Consider the following 15754-nt stretch of genomic DNA (forward strand, 5'->3'; position numbering starts at 1 on the left):
GTCAATTCATGAACCTCTGTCAGTAATACCAAGGTTTTCTACATGACAATTCCTGAATAATGCCTTTCATAAATGTCTAAATTTGGATACACTATTTTTTCTTAGTTTTCAGATACATTGATTATTTAGATACATTTGAGAATTAAAGTTTGCATATTATTGAATGTACACAAGGAGAAAAGTGAAATCGCTTAACTGGAATTTTCTTTAGCTATTTTCATTAATTTTCAGTGCCTGAATCCAGGGATTAAATTCAGTGCCATCTCCATGTGCTTCCTTTTATGGGGGAGGAAAATCATAATAATAAATAATAAGGCTAACAGTTCCTGAGTTTTTACAGTGTCTGGCACGAATTCTGAGCTCTTTATATGCATGAAATCATAACTCCCCCAAGTAGTATAAGATACTATTATTATAACCATTTTGTAGAGGAAGGAACTGAGAGTAGGGATGTTAATTAGCATATTTTGCATAAGGTCATACAGCTAATAAGGGTGGGACCTGTAAGTGGTCTGGTTTCCATTTCTTATCCATTACACTATATTGAAATAACTGGTGAAAGGTAGGAATAGTCCCAGTGCTGTGACTTCAGATAGTCCCCTGATTGTGCATTGTGAATTATGGGATCATAGAATTTCCCCATAAAATTTAAAAACACAAGAGATTATCCAATCCAGTTTCTTCACTTTCATGCCCCCATTCCTGTTTTTCTATGAGCTGGGCCTATTTTTGTTGAAAAAAAAAAATTAGCTTTAATTTCCTATATGAACCAAATTTTTTTTTTTTTTTACCATTTCAGATATTTAGCCCCGTAATGTCCAATTTTAAAAAAATTAATTTAGCAATTATCAGATTTTGTGTTAAACCATTTTTTTTGGATCTTTTAGGTTGAAGGGCAGCAGAATATACCACCCCCAAATATGCCTCTTTGGCATGAGGATTATTTTGAGCTGTAAGCAATTGAAAAGATACAGATGCAAGAAAAGCTCCCTGCCCTTCTTTTTTCCTAAAAGTAGAACACAGATTTTCAAAGGTGTCTCTCCTTGCCTCACAGACAGCTTTAGTCCCTATCAGCCTGGAGAGGGCACCAGAGGAGTCTGCATAACAAACTTTTCTAACTAGCCTTTATGCTCCCCTCTGGAAGCCTAAGCTGCTTTCCTCTGTCCTTTTTCAACAAATTTATTGTTCTTTGTTGAAAATGCTGTATAACCTGAAGTTCTAGGCCACCTCTTTGAATTACTCATTTTTCCCCGGGGCTCTCCCAAGTATACAGGAGGCTATGTGTTAATAAACTTCTGTTTTTCTCTTGTTAATCCTTTATTACAAGACTCTCAGACAAGAGATCAGAAGGGTAGAAGGAAATTTTTCCTTCCCTACAATAAAATATATTTTTTGTTTTTATTTCAATAATGACATATGCTTATTATATACAAATTCCTAAAATGCTAGTACATAAAATATAAATATAGCCCTCCTCTGCATCCTACCATTACACACGTCTGTTCCCAGTGCAGAGGTTAGCTTTGTGAAGGGTTTTGCATCAACCACTTTTTGAAAAGTTTTAGTAGCCGAATAAAAACTTTCTTTAGCAGTACCAGCTTTCATTTCCCTTCTAAAAAAATACAAAAATGCTATGATCTATTTAGTAATTAAATTAATCTGATTAATTTTAGCACAGTTGTTGCTGATTGAGAATACTTCTGAAAAGCCATATTTCTTTGAAGATGATGAGGTTGATACATGCCAATTCACAATGCTGGGTGGAGTGTATCACTTGGATATTTTGGAGCTTCCCCCACAGTGCAAACCAGTGAAGGGCTGGATGATTATGGAAGTAGGTTGATTCTTAAATCGAAATTTTTGAGTAAAATAATTTCTCACACTTTTACATCAAATGCTTTAACATCTAATGAACTAATTGTGAACCATCTTGGATTTATAAAATTTGAATCAATACTAAAAGAAAGGCATCTAAAATAATACAGACTTTAAAACTAGAATTCATGAATGTTAACTGTAAACCTATAGCACTATGTTTAGATTGTGCCAATTTGGCCTTTAATGAGTCTATATCAGAGACTGGAAACTTCTTCTGTAAAGGGCCAGATGGTAACTATTTTCTGCTTTGTAGGCCATACCAGCTCTGTTGCAACTCTTTAACCCCACCATTGTAACACTAAAACAGCCACATGCAAATGTGGGCATGGCTGTTCCAGTTAAACTTTATTTACAGAAACTGGTGATGGGCCAGATTTTCCAGGGACTATAATTTGTGGACTCCGGTCTAGATTAGCAGTTTCCAACGTGCAGTCCCTTGATCAGAAGCATCAACATTATCTGCCGTCACCTTGGAATTTTCTAGAAATGTAAATTCTTGGGCCGTACCTCAGTCTTATTGAATCAGAAATTCTGGAAGTGTGAGGCTCAGCTGTCTGTGTTTCAGCAAAATGCTAAAGTTTGAGAACAATTGTTCTGGATCCTTGATATATAAAATTTGGTCCATGACTCAGCAGCGTCAGCAGCGTCTGGGAACTTATTATAGATGCGTAATTTGTGGCTTCGCCTCAGATCTACTGAATCTGCATTTTAACAAGACCCTCAGGTGATTCGTATGCATATTAAGAAGCGCAATTCCAGGTGATGCCAATGCCACTTGACGCACAGACCACACTTTGAGTAGTAAGGATACTTACCGATGATGGCAGTCGTCAAGTCATCTTTCAAGGAGTTCCTCATTCCTGTTTCAATAAGTAGTAATGTTTGCACTAGTATTGACTTGGTTTAACCTCACCTCATGTTGGCTCGTGTCCTAAATATACCCAGTTATGTTGTTATAGCCTCTTCCTCCTTCTTGCTTTCCTGTCCTTTTCTCCCTCCTTTCCTTTTTCCCTCTCCTTCTTTTTCTTTTCTAACACATCATGTACAAAGATCGCCAGGTACTTCCCACTCACGATCCCATCCATTTAGGATGTTGGTACATTCTTGTATTAGAGCAATATATCTCAACTTTTCTCTCCCATTATCATTTCTCTGAGGTGCTTTTTTAATCTTTTTTTTTTTCTAACTTCCCCGTCCATGAAATTTTAATACCACAGATATACTGTATATCTGTGTATGTGCTTTATACTTAAAAGAATAAAATTTTTCATAACCTCCCAAACTAATTTTTACCCTATTGGTGATGATATTGCCATTCCTTTTCCCTTCTCCCCACAAATGAAAATGCATTTATTATAGCAAGCCTGGGGGAGATAATCTGGTCTATAGACTCTTCGAAGAATCTATTTGAATCAACTTTCACTACATTGGGAATACTTGAAGAACAGTGTGGAGTCCAAGAAAGACATTCCTTTGGTGAAGGTAGGCCTTCAAAACTCCCTTTACAGGTCACAGCCTCAACTAGGGTTTTCAAAGATTCATCTAAAGATGTTCTTGAATTTTGTCAGAATGTCCTAATACCACCACACCATGCTCTCCATGAGCCCAGAGTGTCCTTCTTCCGTCATACCTATTTTTCTCTCCTGCAACAGAGGCCTTCCTCTTTTTTTTCAAGTATCTTTTCCATAATTTCCTCCCTCATCTAGAATTTTTCTCCATCCAGTTTTTTCTTCTATTTTGTAACACTGTTGATATTTTTAATCTTCTCTCTTCCCTAGAGCCTTCTTCTGTTACATTCAGATAATGGACAGATCTCCCTTATCCCAGAGAAACCTGCTGTGGGTTTGATTTACTTTTTTTTCCTCCCAGCATTACTGAGATGTAATTGACATATAACATTGTGTAAGTTTACGGTATACAATGTGATGATTTTTACTTTCATCCATTCATTTCTACACTTCTAAAAAGGTTGCTTATACTTCTCTCTTATACTCCCTAACCAAAGTATGAGAGCATGGAATTTGGGGTTCCTGTAGCTCTGTGTTTGAGTTTTGATGCCTCCTTGAAGTCACTTTGTAATCTTTGACAAATTATTTGATTTATCTAAGTCCCAGTTATCTTCTCAGTTAAATATATACCTTGTATGCTTGCTGGCAGAAATGAGTAAGCTGCAACATAGAATGTGGCCCATGGCAGGGTCCTGAAATTCCATTTAATTTAGTGATTTTTTCCGCCTCAATCATTATGTTAATTTTGTTGTGACATTTTGTTAGCCTATAGTTATATGGGACACTTCAATGTTTATTAAAAATAACTGTGTAGCTTATCCAGCAACGTTTACATCTTTAACTATTACCAGTCAGCTTCTAACTTGGTGTTTTGGTCACTTTTAATAGATACTCAAAGAAGGATTACAGAAATACATATATCCTCCAGGAACTACAGAAGACTTTGAAACAGAAAATGCTTTCCCACCAGTAGAGGTCATTCTTGAAGTTCATGAGAATGTGATCTTTTTTGAGAACCCTATGGTTGCAAGGTGGGATGCTGAAGGTACAGCAATGCCTTAACCAGCTTTGATAATGATGTAGTGCAAAAGGTATAATAGATATCTTTGAATCAAAACAGAAAATAAGTGTAGAAACTAAGTTTCTAATCTTACACATTTCTATGCCAATTCCAGGGTCTCTGTTTTATTTACCCTCGATGAAAATGAATAAAGATTGGAATTTTAAAATTTATTGAATTTTATAACTCCTAGTTCCAAGTGTTTATATTTGCCATAATCTCTAAAGAATTACTTTATGGTTGTATAATTCTTTTTTTAAAAAAAGAAATGAACAAAAATATCAAGATAGTATAGCAAATCAAAAACAAGTGAAAAGCCCACTGTGTCCTGAGATGACTAAATAATTCAGATTGGGATTAAAATGATTATTTTTTTGTAGCTTTATTCAGACAATTTACATACCATAACATTCACCCTTTAAAGTGGTTTTTAGTATATTCAGAGTCATGCATTGATCACTACCTAATACCAGAACCTATTTATCTCCCCCCCAAAAGAAACCCCATGTCTATTAGCAGTCACTTCTCATTGTCTCCTCCCCCACCCCCAGCCTCTGGCAACTACTAATCTCTTTCCTGTTTTATAGATTTTCCTATTCTGGACATTTCATATAAATAAAATCATATAATCATCTGTGTGACATTTTATACCTGGCTTCTTTCACATAGTATACTGTTTTCAAGGTTCACTCATGTCATAGCATGGATCAGCACTTCATTCCTTTTTATGGCTAATATTCCATTATATGAACATGTCACATTTGGTTTAACTATTCATCAACTGATGGACATTTGAGTTATTTTACCTTTTGGCTATTATGAATAATGCTGCTATAAACATTCATGTACAGGTTTTTGGGGAGGCTTATGTTTTCAGTTCCCTTGGGTACACACTTAGGCGTGGAATGACTGGATTATGTGGTAACTTTGTTTATCCATTTGGATGACTACTAGACTGTTTTCCACAGGGGCTGCATCATTTTACATTTCTACCAGCAATGCACAAGGGTTCCAATTTCTATACATCTTTGCCGACATTTGTTACTGTCTTTTAAATGTCTATTTTGCAACTACATTTGAAGATTTTGATTATTTTAATGTTAATAATTTATAAATTGCAAAGCAAGTATTGGGGATGGGACGTGAGTAAATGGGAAACCCGAAAGAGGAAAACTAGCTACTGTATGCCTCTTTATTACTTTTGATTGTTGATCCTTAGGAAACCATTGCTTATTCAAAATGTTAAATGTTTCAATAAATCAAAAATACTAAAAGAAATACAAATTAATGATTCACTAATCATGAACAAATACCTATATTGCATTGGCTGGCTAAATTTTTGAAAGGTCTTGGTCTTGTAAATTAATGTATGCAGTTTGGGATCCTAGATGAAAGCTGTATAGCTTTGTTTTTAACGTGAGTTATTTTACATCCATCTATTTGTGAAAGGATTTACATATCTGATGATAGATTGGGAACAGTTAAGATCACTAAAACACTGAGTTATTTATTTAGTTATGGGGGCAGAAAATTTTGTAAACATTTTTATGATTGCTATAATACTGCACATTATTGCTTGTGTAGACATATCTACAAGATAGTCTATATTCTAGAAATAGTTTTTATACTGTAAACAGTATATTTCTATCAATACATACATTAAACTATAAAATATAATGGACAATTAGGTAATTTCTTCTTTTCACATTGCTTTAGAGGTTTCTCTTTTTCTCTCCTTTAATGGTAATGTTCCTAATATTTAGCACAGCAGAAATTATTCACACTAAATTAGAATTAGACAAGGTAAGTTATCTACACAATTTAAGGAAATATAATTTGTAAAATTTGACTCCAACCACAGTAATCAGTCAGCTTACAACTCCAATTTTTAAAACCATGGGGAAACTTTTTGCCTGGAATTACTAGAAATTTAAAGAATCTTTTTAAAGGCAATACTTAACTTTTACATATTAAAATAATTTTGTTAATGTAAAAACAAAGAGGAATTATAAATAACTTAGTTTGTCAATATAATTGTATTTGTTATATCAAATTTAAGAGTCAAAAATAGTCAGCAGACCCCTGCATGTGAGGAGAAAGCAAACTGGAAATTGAGAGGGCATTCTAGGAAAAGGATTCATTCATTTGTTCCACAAATATGCTAAACAATAAGTAGATAAATAGGTTCTTTCCTCTGTGAGTTTTCAAAGTTACAAGAGAGGCAGATTTAGAAAAACATAGTATAGTGTATAAGGTGCTATTATTGATAAAAGTGATATAGAGAAGAACTGTGACTGGGTCAATCAGGAAGTTAACAGAGGCTTCTTATAGGATGAAATTTCGAACAGGCCTTCAGAGACAGAGAGATCATTCACATGGACATTTTTATGTATGCATGTTTTCATTTCTCTTGGGTGAATACCGAGGAGCAGAATTGCTGAGTTGAATGGTAAACTTATATTTAACTTTTGAGAAACTACGAAATTGTTTTTCAAAGTAGCAGTACCAGTTTACATGTCTGCCAGCAATATATGGTTTCCATTTCTCTACATCCTCGCCAACATTCATTACTATCTGTGTGTTTGATTATAGCTATACTAGTAGGTGTGAAGTGTTTTGTGGTTTTAATTTGTTTCCATAATGACCAATAATGTTGAGTATCTTTTTTATGTATTTACTATCCTATCATATATCGTCTTTGGTGAAGTGTTTATTCACATCTTTTGCTCATTTTTAAATTTGGTTATGTTTTATTATTCAGTTGTAAGAGACACAGAGACCACCTATTATGCGATAGTATTTATATAAAAAGTCCAGGAAAGCAAATCTGTAGAGACAGGAAATATATTAATGGCTGCCTGGGGCTGGAGGTGGTAATGGGAATTGACTATAGGTGGACATGAGGGAACTTATCAGGGGGCTAATAATGTTCTAAAACTGGATTGTGGTGATGGTTGCACAACGGGGTAAATTTACTTAAAATAATTTAATTGTATATTTAAGACAGGTGAATTTTGAAGTTGTTCTTAAAAAGATGGAGATGTTCTCTAAAAGATTAAGGAAGAATAGGAAGAAAGAACTGCATGTTCAGAGGTATAAGGTTGTTGGGGAAGGGGAAAAAAGGTGTGACTGAAAACAGGTGTGAGAAGTAGTAAGGGACAAGCCAGCAGTGTGAGTCAAAGCTTCAGTCAAAAGTCTTACACAGCGTGCCAAGTAGTTTGGACTTGATCCTGTAGACAGGAAGAAACATTCAGTAAAGCTGGCTTTTTGTCGAGATTCAGTTTTAAATGTAAAAGATCAATTCATATTATATTGCAGTCATGGCTGGTTTCATTTATCTTATTTTTGTATAGAAAAAAATGAAACTAATGTCACTTTATTATCATTAAAGGTAAACATTGGAAAACTGATGGCATCAGCAATGTATCTTACAAATCAAGAGAAAGACTTATAACATTCAATCTGGAAACTTTTGGCCCTGTTACCTTGATTCAAGATACTCATATTAACATGCCATACCAATCATGGGAACTAAGACCACTTGATGTGAATAAAGTACTTTTGACTGTGATCACAGTGTTTACTGAGATTCAAATACAAATTAAGGTAAATCACTGTTATAACAAGTCATATCCAAGAGTAAAGCTCTTTGATGACTGTGAGAATTTGTCAAAGCAATCAATTACTGATGATTTATATACTGATTTACATATTTATAAATATATTTAATATATACCTTGAGCTGTAATTTCTAAATTAAATATTAATTGGATAGGAAATAACATGTAAAAAGTGAGGCACAAATTTATACCCTAAGTTACTAGGAATAGAATTAATGTAGCTACAAGCCTGGTTGTAATATGAGACCTTTTGACCCACTCTCTAGAGGCTTTCTGATCTTCATCACCCAGCCATTTGAAATCCCCTCTGAGGTTCCTCTGAATGAGCCTCATATTGCTCATCAGTCAAAAATTACATCGCTTGAAATTTAGACAAAAAGTAGATTAGTGGTTGGTTGCCTAAGTCAGAGGGTGGGAACAGGGATTAACTGTGAATTGGCATGAAGGACCTTACTGCGGTAGAGGAGATGAAACTATTCTAAAACTGATTTATGGTGTTAGTTGCAAAACTCAGTTAAGAAAAATTATTGGATTATGTACTTGAAATGTGAATTTTATGACATATAAAATATATGTAAAATTATTTTAAGAGATAGCCTGAAATTCCTTATGAATGTGATAGGAAGACTAGAATATCATCAAACTTTGCTAACTTTAAAACTGGATAACAGTTTTACATTATTATGTTAAATCTTGTATGTGTAAAAAATTCTGCTCCTTAAGTTTCAACAATTGCTATCAAATAACTATTATGATTCAGTATGAACATATGCAGTATTCTTAGATCATAACTTACAAAATAGGAGACCTGCAAGATCCTTTAGTCAATTCCTTTATTGTTGCGATAAAGCCTCAAAAGAGTTGATAAACTGCTTAAGGTAACACAGAGACTGTGGCAGAACATATCTGTCCTGCATTCTTTTTAGTATAAAATGATACAGGATTTTTAAAAGGGGTATAAACTTAAAGGCTGGAACCAGAATGATAATGAAGTAATAATTTTTTAACTTACTCATATAAAAGCTTCATTTTCTTATTGAAACTAGGAAGACCTCTGCATGTTAGCTTCAATAAAACTAGATGACAAAAAGCATCCCTCTGTTTTGGAAGGAAAATGGATGAATCCTATTTCTTTCATTATTGCTTTGAAAGAAGCTGGACTGAATATCTTCCCTACTGGACACTCTCATTTTTATGTTGTTATAAACCATAAGGTAAGAATGAGTCTTTCCAAATTTAATGTAATGGACATTCAGAATTCTAGCAGGTGCTAACTTTTATATAAATCTTAAGATACATCATGGGTTTTCTATATTCGCTTATACAAGATTATAGTTAAAAAGGAATACATGGAAAGACCAGAAATTCAGGGTTCTCTCAAGTTTAATAACCATCTCCAAGAAAGCAAGCCTGTAGTATGATCTTCATATTGACAAATGGAGCACATCCAAGGCTGGTTGGTTTAGTGCAAAAGCAATCGGAGCAACTTTGCATGTTGTATATTTTCTTTCTTCTTCCAGACTGGATATATATAAGATTGCTTAAAAGAGTAAATGACTCAGCAGTTTCCCAAACATAAGTCAGGTGAAATCAAACACATACAAGCAAGGACCACTGTATATACAAAACTCACTTCCTCCTCTTTTTTGGCAAAGCCTCCCTGTCAGCATAGTGCTTTGTGTTCCTCATAGGTCTTTAGTTAAATGAGATGCTTGAGGGTGGGGAGTGTTTCTTAATCGGCTTTGATTCTTCTAGCACCTATCATATTCCTAGAATATAGATGTTCGGTAAATATTTATGACATATGAAGACAAAGTAGCTTCTAATCATGAAAGGTCTTTTAGGCCAAAGAGTTCTATACTCAAGAACAAGTTTATAATACACCAGAAAATGACAATATAGGTAGACATAGAACATCTGAGAATAATCATATCCATAACAGTGTATACATATATGTGTAGGAAAAAAACCTCAGTTTTAGTGACTCAAATTCCTGGCTACTCTGTAAATGCTGACTGTAGTGCACTATTCATCTTTTCAGAATATTCAAAAATTTCTTTTTCTGAACACCTGTGTTCTAGATGCTTAGGATATATTAGTGAATAAACAAAAGTCCCTGCCCTTGTGGAGCTTATATCTTAGTAGAGGGAGGCAGAAATAAGCAATAAACATAAAAATTATCTCCTATGTCAAGAGGTAGACAAAGTACTAAAGAAAAAATAAAAGGTAGAACAGAAATACTGGGGTTAGGGCAGCATACAATATCAATTAAGGTATTGGTCAAGGGGGGCTCAATGAGAAGGTAAGATTTGAGCAAAATGTGAAGTTGGAGAATTTAGCCAAGTGGACATCTCAGGAAGCAGCTTCTAGGCTGAGTGGCCTGGTGTGTTTGAAGACTGAAAGAACAGCAAAGTGGCCAAGTACGTGGAACTGGGAGAGCACAGGGAGAGGACAAGGTCAGACAGATAATGGGGTGCATGTGAGGGAATGTCAGATCATGCAGGCCTTGTAGATCACTGGATTCTATTCTGAGAGAAAAGGAAAGCCATAGCTCTGTTTTGAAAGAGGAGTCATATAATCTTACATTTTAAATGCCTCTTTCTGTGTGGAGAACAGACTGTAGGAAGCTGAGGATGGAAAGGAGACTTGTTAAGAGGCTCTGTGATCAATTCTATTTGTTTTTATATTGACAGGTTCCTTTGGTAGAAATGAAAGCTTGCCGACAAATGGCCCTGCTAAGTTCTGCTTTTGCATTTGGTTGGAGCAGGTGGAATGCACATTGTGATTCTAAAAAAGTTGTCCTCAAGGTATAGTATGCAGAAACCCACAAAACTACTTTGTCCTCCAAAAGAAAAGGTAATCAAAAGCTAAATGACTGTAGACCATGGCTTCTCCTCTTAAAAAAGGTGAAAATTTTTAACATTTAAAATGGAGTTTTAAAACTTTTTTTTATTTTGTTTGAAGATATAAAACTAAACTATTATGGTACCAAATACTCTTGGTATCAGGCTAGAGTCCTTACATCTCTTTACGGTGACTCAAGCCAAGAACAAATGGAAGCCTTTAACGAGAATATGCGATTCACAAACTCTGAGGTGAGGCTTCCAGTTTAACTTTCTGGCACATTTACTACTTACCTGATAAAGAAGGTATCTTATCAAATTCTAAAAGCTGACTGATGAATGTTTTAGCATCAATGAGCCATCATATTTATTAATCTTGTTTGTTGTGTTTCTCCCACTAGAATATAAGCTCCTTAAGAACAGGGTTTTATTGTTGTGGTCGTTAGTTATTTACTAAAGTTTAGTTGTTTTTGTTTTATATCCCCAGCACCTAGAACAGTATTGAGTACATTATAGCTACTCAATAAATATTTGTTGAATGAATTAATACATTTTGATAAGCTCCATAAACACCAAAGTATAAAGTTTCATGATTTAAAAAATAGGACATTAAGAATATTTTTTCTAATAGTAATAATTTTGGGGACTGAGTTGAGCCCTTCAAATAATACTTTACTGCTGAAATACCTGATAAAAGAGGAACTATTAACAGATTTCTCTGATTTTCTTAAGGTGATGGAACACCTTGCTAAAGAAGAACCTATTCAGAATCCTGATTGGACCCTTTTAATGTTTAGTGGTGATAGAGCACAAAGGCTCAAGATTGATGAATACAGTGAAACATTCTCTGAAGCCCTTAAAGAAGAAACTGAGTTTCATTCTACTTTATATCACATGGTTAAGGATTTTGCTTCTAAGGAAGCAATGGAGAAAATTAGGAGCTCCAACTGCCAGTTTATTAATTCTGTATGCCATATGCTACTCTCAATTAGATTATTTAGCTATTCTTAACCCCCACTGATAACTTTTGCTCAGTATGGAGAATCGAGCAATTTGGAGAAAAATCAGGTACTTCTTCAATAAAATGTAACAAGTGAATATATTTCAAGTAGGCTATTAAAATGATCCAATCAGCATTTTATACTCAAATTTTTTTAAATGTGGGGTTTTTCCCTGTGAATACAGGCCTACTGAGACGTTTAATTTTCACTGTATGACGATTTAATCATTCTTTATTTCAATAAATTTTAACAAACAACATATAATATCACCTTTAAAAGATCATAGGCAGGCTTCTTCCCCATAGTATTTTAGTTAGGGAGATAATCACAAAAAGAAGGAATTTAAAATATCTTACACTCATTCTGAGAACCTCTGGCTCCAGGCTATAATTTTTCTAGCTAAAAGTTACTAATTTACACAGTTTGGATACTGAAACTTTAAAAATCAAGATACACACGTCAGGAGGTGCTGCAGTCACACTGGCGGTGGCCCATTGTGTTGGAGTCTGGTAAATGGCCATAAGATATGTTCTAGAGACATCCAGGAGTCTCCATCCTGTGTTGGAGCGGCATCCACAGACTTTTGGAAAAATCGGCCTGTGAGGAAGCTCATCAAAGCTGCAAACAGTACAATTAATGCAACAGAAAACCAGAGTGCCTTATTAGCCTTTCTGACGGAAGTCTTGAGATTTGTTGCCCAGGAAGCTACTGTGTCACAACTATAAGGAAAACACAAATTCAGAATTTGGTAATCACAGTAATCTGTTATTAGAAACACTCCTTTTGCCAATGACACCAATCAAGTCATCGATCTGCCGTATGTACCACCAATACTGCTTTGTAATAAACTAAACAATGTGATCTACTGTCTTGGTGTTGGCCACAGTCTGCTCCCCCCTCTTATAGTTTTTAGAATTAAAGAAATGTTATGGTGAGAATCTCAAAATTATGTTATTTGGAATAACTCCTAACAAGTACATATGAGTACTTATCTCATTCTTTCAGTCAGGTAAGGCAACATGTTCCTATGGTGAAAACAAAAATATTTATTGGGTAGAAGAAGAAATATGTGTATGTACATATATATGTATATATAAACATGTCACTTCTTTCTCACCATACCCTAGACTTTTGCTGTACTGAAATTTAAACTCTTTTAGAAACACGCAAAAAAAATATTACGGCATCATTTAAGTCTTTGAAAATAGGTAACTCTGGGCTAGGCATTGTATACTAAACACTGTTTACACAAGCTAATTAATTTAATCGTGACAGCAAAACAATGACACAGGCACTATTATCGTGCCTATTTTATAGATGAAGAAATTGGTACCCAGGTCACACAGCTAGTTAGAAAGCTGCAAGCTGAGCCTAGGCCATCCGGCTTCAGGGCCGGGTTCCTGACACCGAATTCTGCTCGTTGTAACTGGGTTCAGGGATAACCCCTATAGACCATAAGAAGTTTGTTATTCATCTTAAATTGAACAATTTGACAGGTCTTTCAGTAAAATGATTTAAGAAAGAGTAATACCATTAACCCTGTCTTACCTTCCCCCATTCGCCCAAAATGGTATAATTTAGCAAGTGGACAACTTACACAGAAGAGACATCCCATTTTGATGGATTATTTCTCTTTTCAGAAAGACTTGGCTTTCTTGTCCTTTCTACGATTTCTTCTCCAGGTGGTTCTGAGTCATCTTTAGTTCTGTAAAAAAGTATTTTTTTTTTTAAATACTCAAAACTAAAGATAATGTGCTATAATTATAAAAAATTCCTAAATTTTACTGTATTAAAAAAGATGCTTATGAATATGTTTTGCTTTAGAAAGCTTTGATAAATATCTAATTCTAAAAGTCAAATCACCGAATTTATATATTTAACCATTTTGTTTTATTATTTTTCTACCTCATGTGTTTAATAATTTATATTAGCAGGTGATTTTATTCTTTAGGTTTTTCGATCAATACTAAATTGGAGTAACATCAGTATTATTTCTCTAAAAATCTTAATTTTAAAACCGTTTATGAAAATAGTATAAAGCTAGTTAAAATAAACTAGTATTCAGTGATCTGGCAAATAGTAATCGCGTTGACTATATTTTAAATAAAATATTATCTAAAGAGGGATTTCCTTGCATGAACAAAACTAGTTTCATCATTATGTTCACTGATGGGTTTCTAGCTGGATTTGAATTTTGATATCTCAAGCTCATAATGCCCTCACAAAAGGAACTATGTCTCAAAGCGAGTGGTTTTTTTTTTTTTCAAGCACATACAGGGAATGTATGTGGTAGATTTAGTTTAGTTTTCAAAAAGAAAGAAGACCCCAAAGCCAGAATTAGCTTCATTCTTGTAAGATTTTCAAGGTTTCAGTCTTTTGTTTACACAGATTTCTCAGTAAAAATCATACCATACTAACAAAAAGCAAATAATATAATCTTTTAAAGGAAACTTGATTTTTTTCCTACTCTAGATGAGAAAATATTATGTTAACTCTGTTTTCATCACATGTAACAGGCTCCTAGGATTAACTAAGCGCGCGCGCTCACACACACGCACACCACAACAAACTTTAAAGGTAAGTACTATGCCTTTCTTACTTATCTTTATATCCCTTAGAATTGAGTGTAGTGTCTATCACATAGTAGGCACTTAGTGAACATGCATAACATGAACATAAAATCAATTCATTAAGATCACTATAGATAAGAAAACTGAGACCAAGTAAGGTTAAGCAATTTGTCCAATGGCACCCAACGATTTAGAGGCAGCATTTCTTCATGTCCCTCCTTCTTAATCTCTTTTTTGATATAGAAGTGTATTTAATTTAATTTACTAGATAAAAAGATAGGAATATAGAGTTTTATGTTTCTTCTCCATTTCTTTAAAGGGAAGATATATATAATACACATATATTACTTATATGCCTATATGTTTTATATATACGTCTGTTATATATCTAATTCATGTATTGTTTTAAATTCTAAGTAGATGGACATTTTACTTCTATGGCTCTTTATTGACCCTTCCCCCATGAGGCCGGGCACCTATCTATACAGGAAAAAATTATCTGATCAAATCTGACAAATTCCAGGGTCTTTTCTAACTTAAGATCTCAAACCCTGCAGTTCTGAGTGTTATAAAAGTTGATATATTCACAAATTACATTTACATAGTGCTTAACAGTTTATAAGTCTTAGACAATTAATTATCTTTTTGATGATATAGCACTGATCTTATCCCCATAGAATGAAAGTGGCCCCCACTGTTTATTCCCCAGCTCACATCAGGTTATTAATAAACACACCGAGCTTCACCTACTTTAGTTCACATTTTTCTTCTTCAGCATCTGCCCAGGAATAGGTGCTGATAAATCGATGTAAGGAGGGACGGTGTTCACTCTGCTTTGAGCCCAAAATACGCCTAAAGATGATAATAACCACTTGTCAAATCAAATATATCCATAGTCGTTTTCAATTTCCCACTACCTAAATCGCTACAAAAATTATATTCTAATTTTTTCCTTGGCACCTTCACATAACATTTATTTCATAAGAAAACAATTCCATGGTCACATGCCAACTTTTATAATTATTCTGCTTACACTGTGTTTTAAACCTATTTTAAACATTTAATTTAGTCTGCTTATAAGTAAAGTTCCCAAAGAACAACCATAAAATTATACTTACCAACTGCTTGACCTCCTACTGAATCGGTCATTATTATCTATCCCAGCCACCTTTAAAGTTCAGATGGTAAAGAAATGATAAATATGAATTTAGTGAAGTTTATATTTTTGTCATATGAAAATACATTTGCTTTTGACAGAACATGTAGAAATTTGC

The 15754-nt window shown here is 34.1% G+C and overlaps 2 protein-coding genes across 18 annotated transcripts in view; one reads left to right on the forward strand and one right to left on the reverse strand.

The window, feature by feature from the left end:
- Window positions 1-12776, forward strand: part of DNAI7 (dynein axonemal intermediate chain 7) — a 58365-nt gene extending 45589 nt beyond the window's left edge. For 12 of the 13 annotated variants that reach the window (XM_039882462.1, XM_039882464.1, XM_039882463.1 and 9 more), the window contains 6 exons: window positions 1674-1834; window positions 4275-4431; window positions 7838-8052; window positions 9113-9280; window positions 10760-10873; window positions 11642-12776. In XM_039882462.1, coding sequence (XP_039738396.1) covers window positions 1674-1834; window positions 4275-4431; window positions 7838-8052; window positions 9113-9280; window positions 10760-10873; window positions 11642-11920 — 1094 coding nt within the window. In that variant the 3' untranslated portion in view covers window positions 11921-12776. The remainder of the gene's footprint in view (window positions 1-1673; window positions 1835-4274; window positions 4432-7837; window positions 8053-9112; window positions 9281-10759; window positions 10874-11641) is intronic. The other variant, XM_039882466.1, reaches the window with a different exon arrangement.
- The window catches only part of IRAG2 (inositol 1,4,5-triphosphate receptor associated 2), a 46465-nt gene continuing 39596 nt past the window's right edge, over window positions 8886-15754 (reverse strand). For 3 of the 5 annotated variants that reach the window (XM_039882476.1, XM_039882475.1, XM_039882479.1), the window contains 4 exons: window positions 15599-15648; window positions 15231-15332; window positions 13508-13615; window positions 8886-12629 (listed from right to left, as the gene is read on the reverse strand). In XM_039882476.1, the coding sequence (XP_039738410.1) occupies window positions 12386-12629; window positions 13508-13615; window positions 15231-15332; window positions 15599-15648 (504 nt within the window). In that variant the 3' untranslated portion in view covers window positions 8886-12385. The remainder of the gene's footprint in view (window positions 12630-13507; window positions 13616-15230; window positions 15333-15598; window positions 15649-15754) is intronic. The other 2 variants (XM_039882478.1, XM_039882477.1) reach the window with 1 other exon arrangement.

The sequence above is a fragment of the Pteropus medius genome, unplaced genomic scaffold (genome assembly GCF_902729225.1).
Source record: "Pteropus medius unplaced genomic scaffold, Ma_sr-lr_union100, whole genome shotgun sequence".
In the NCBI taxonomy this organism is placed as follows: Eukaryota; Metazoa; Chordata; class Mammalia; order Chiroptera; family Pteropodidae; genus Pteropus; species Pteropus medius.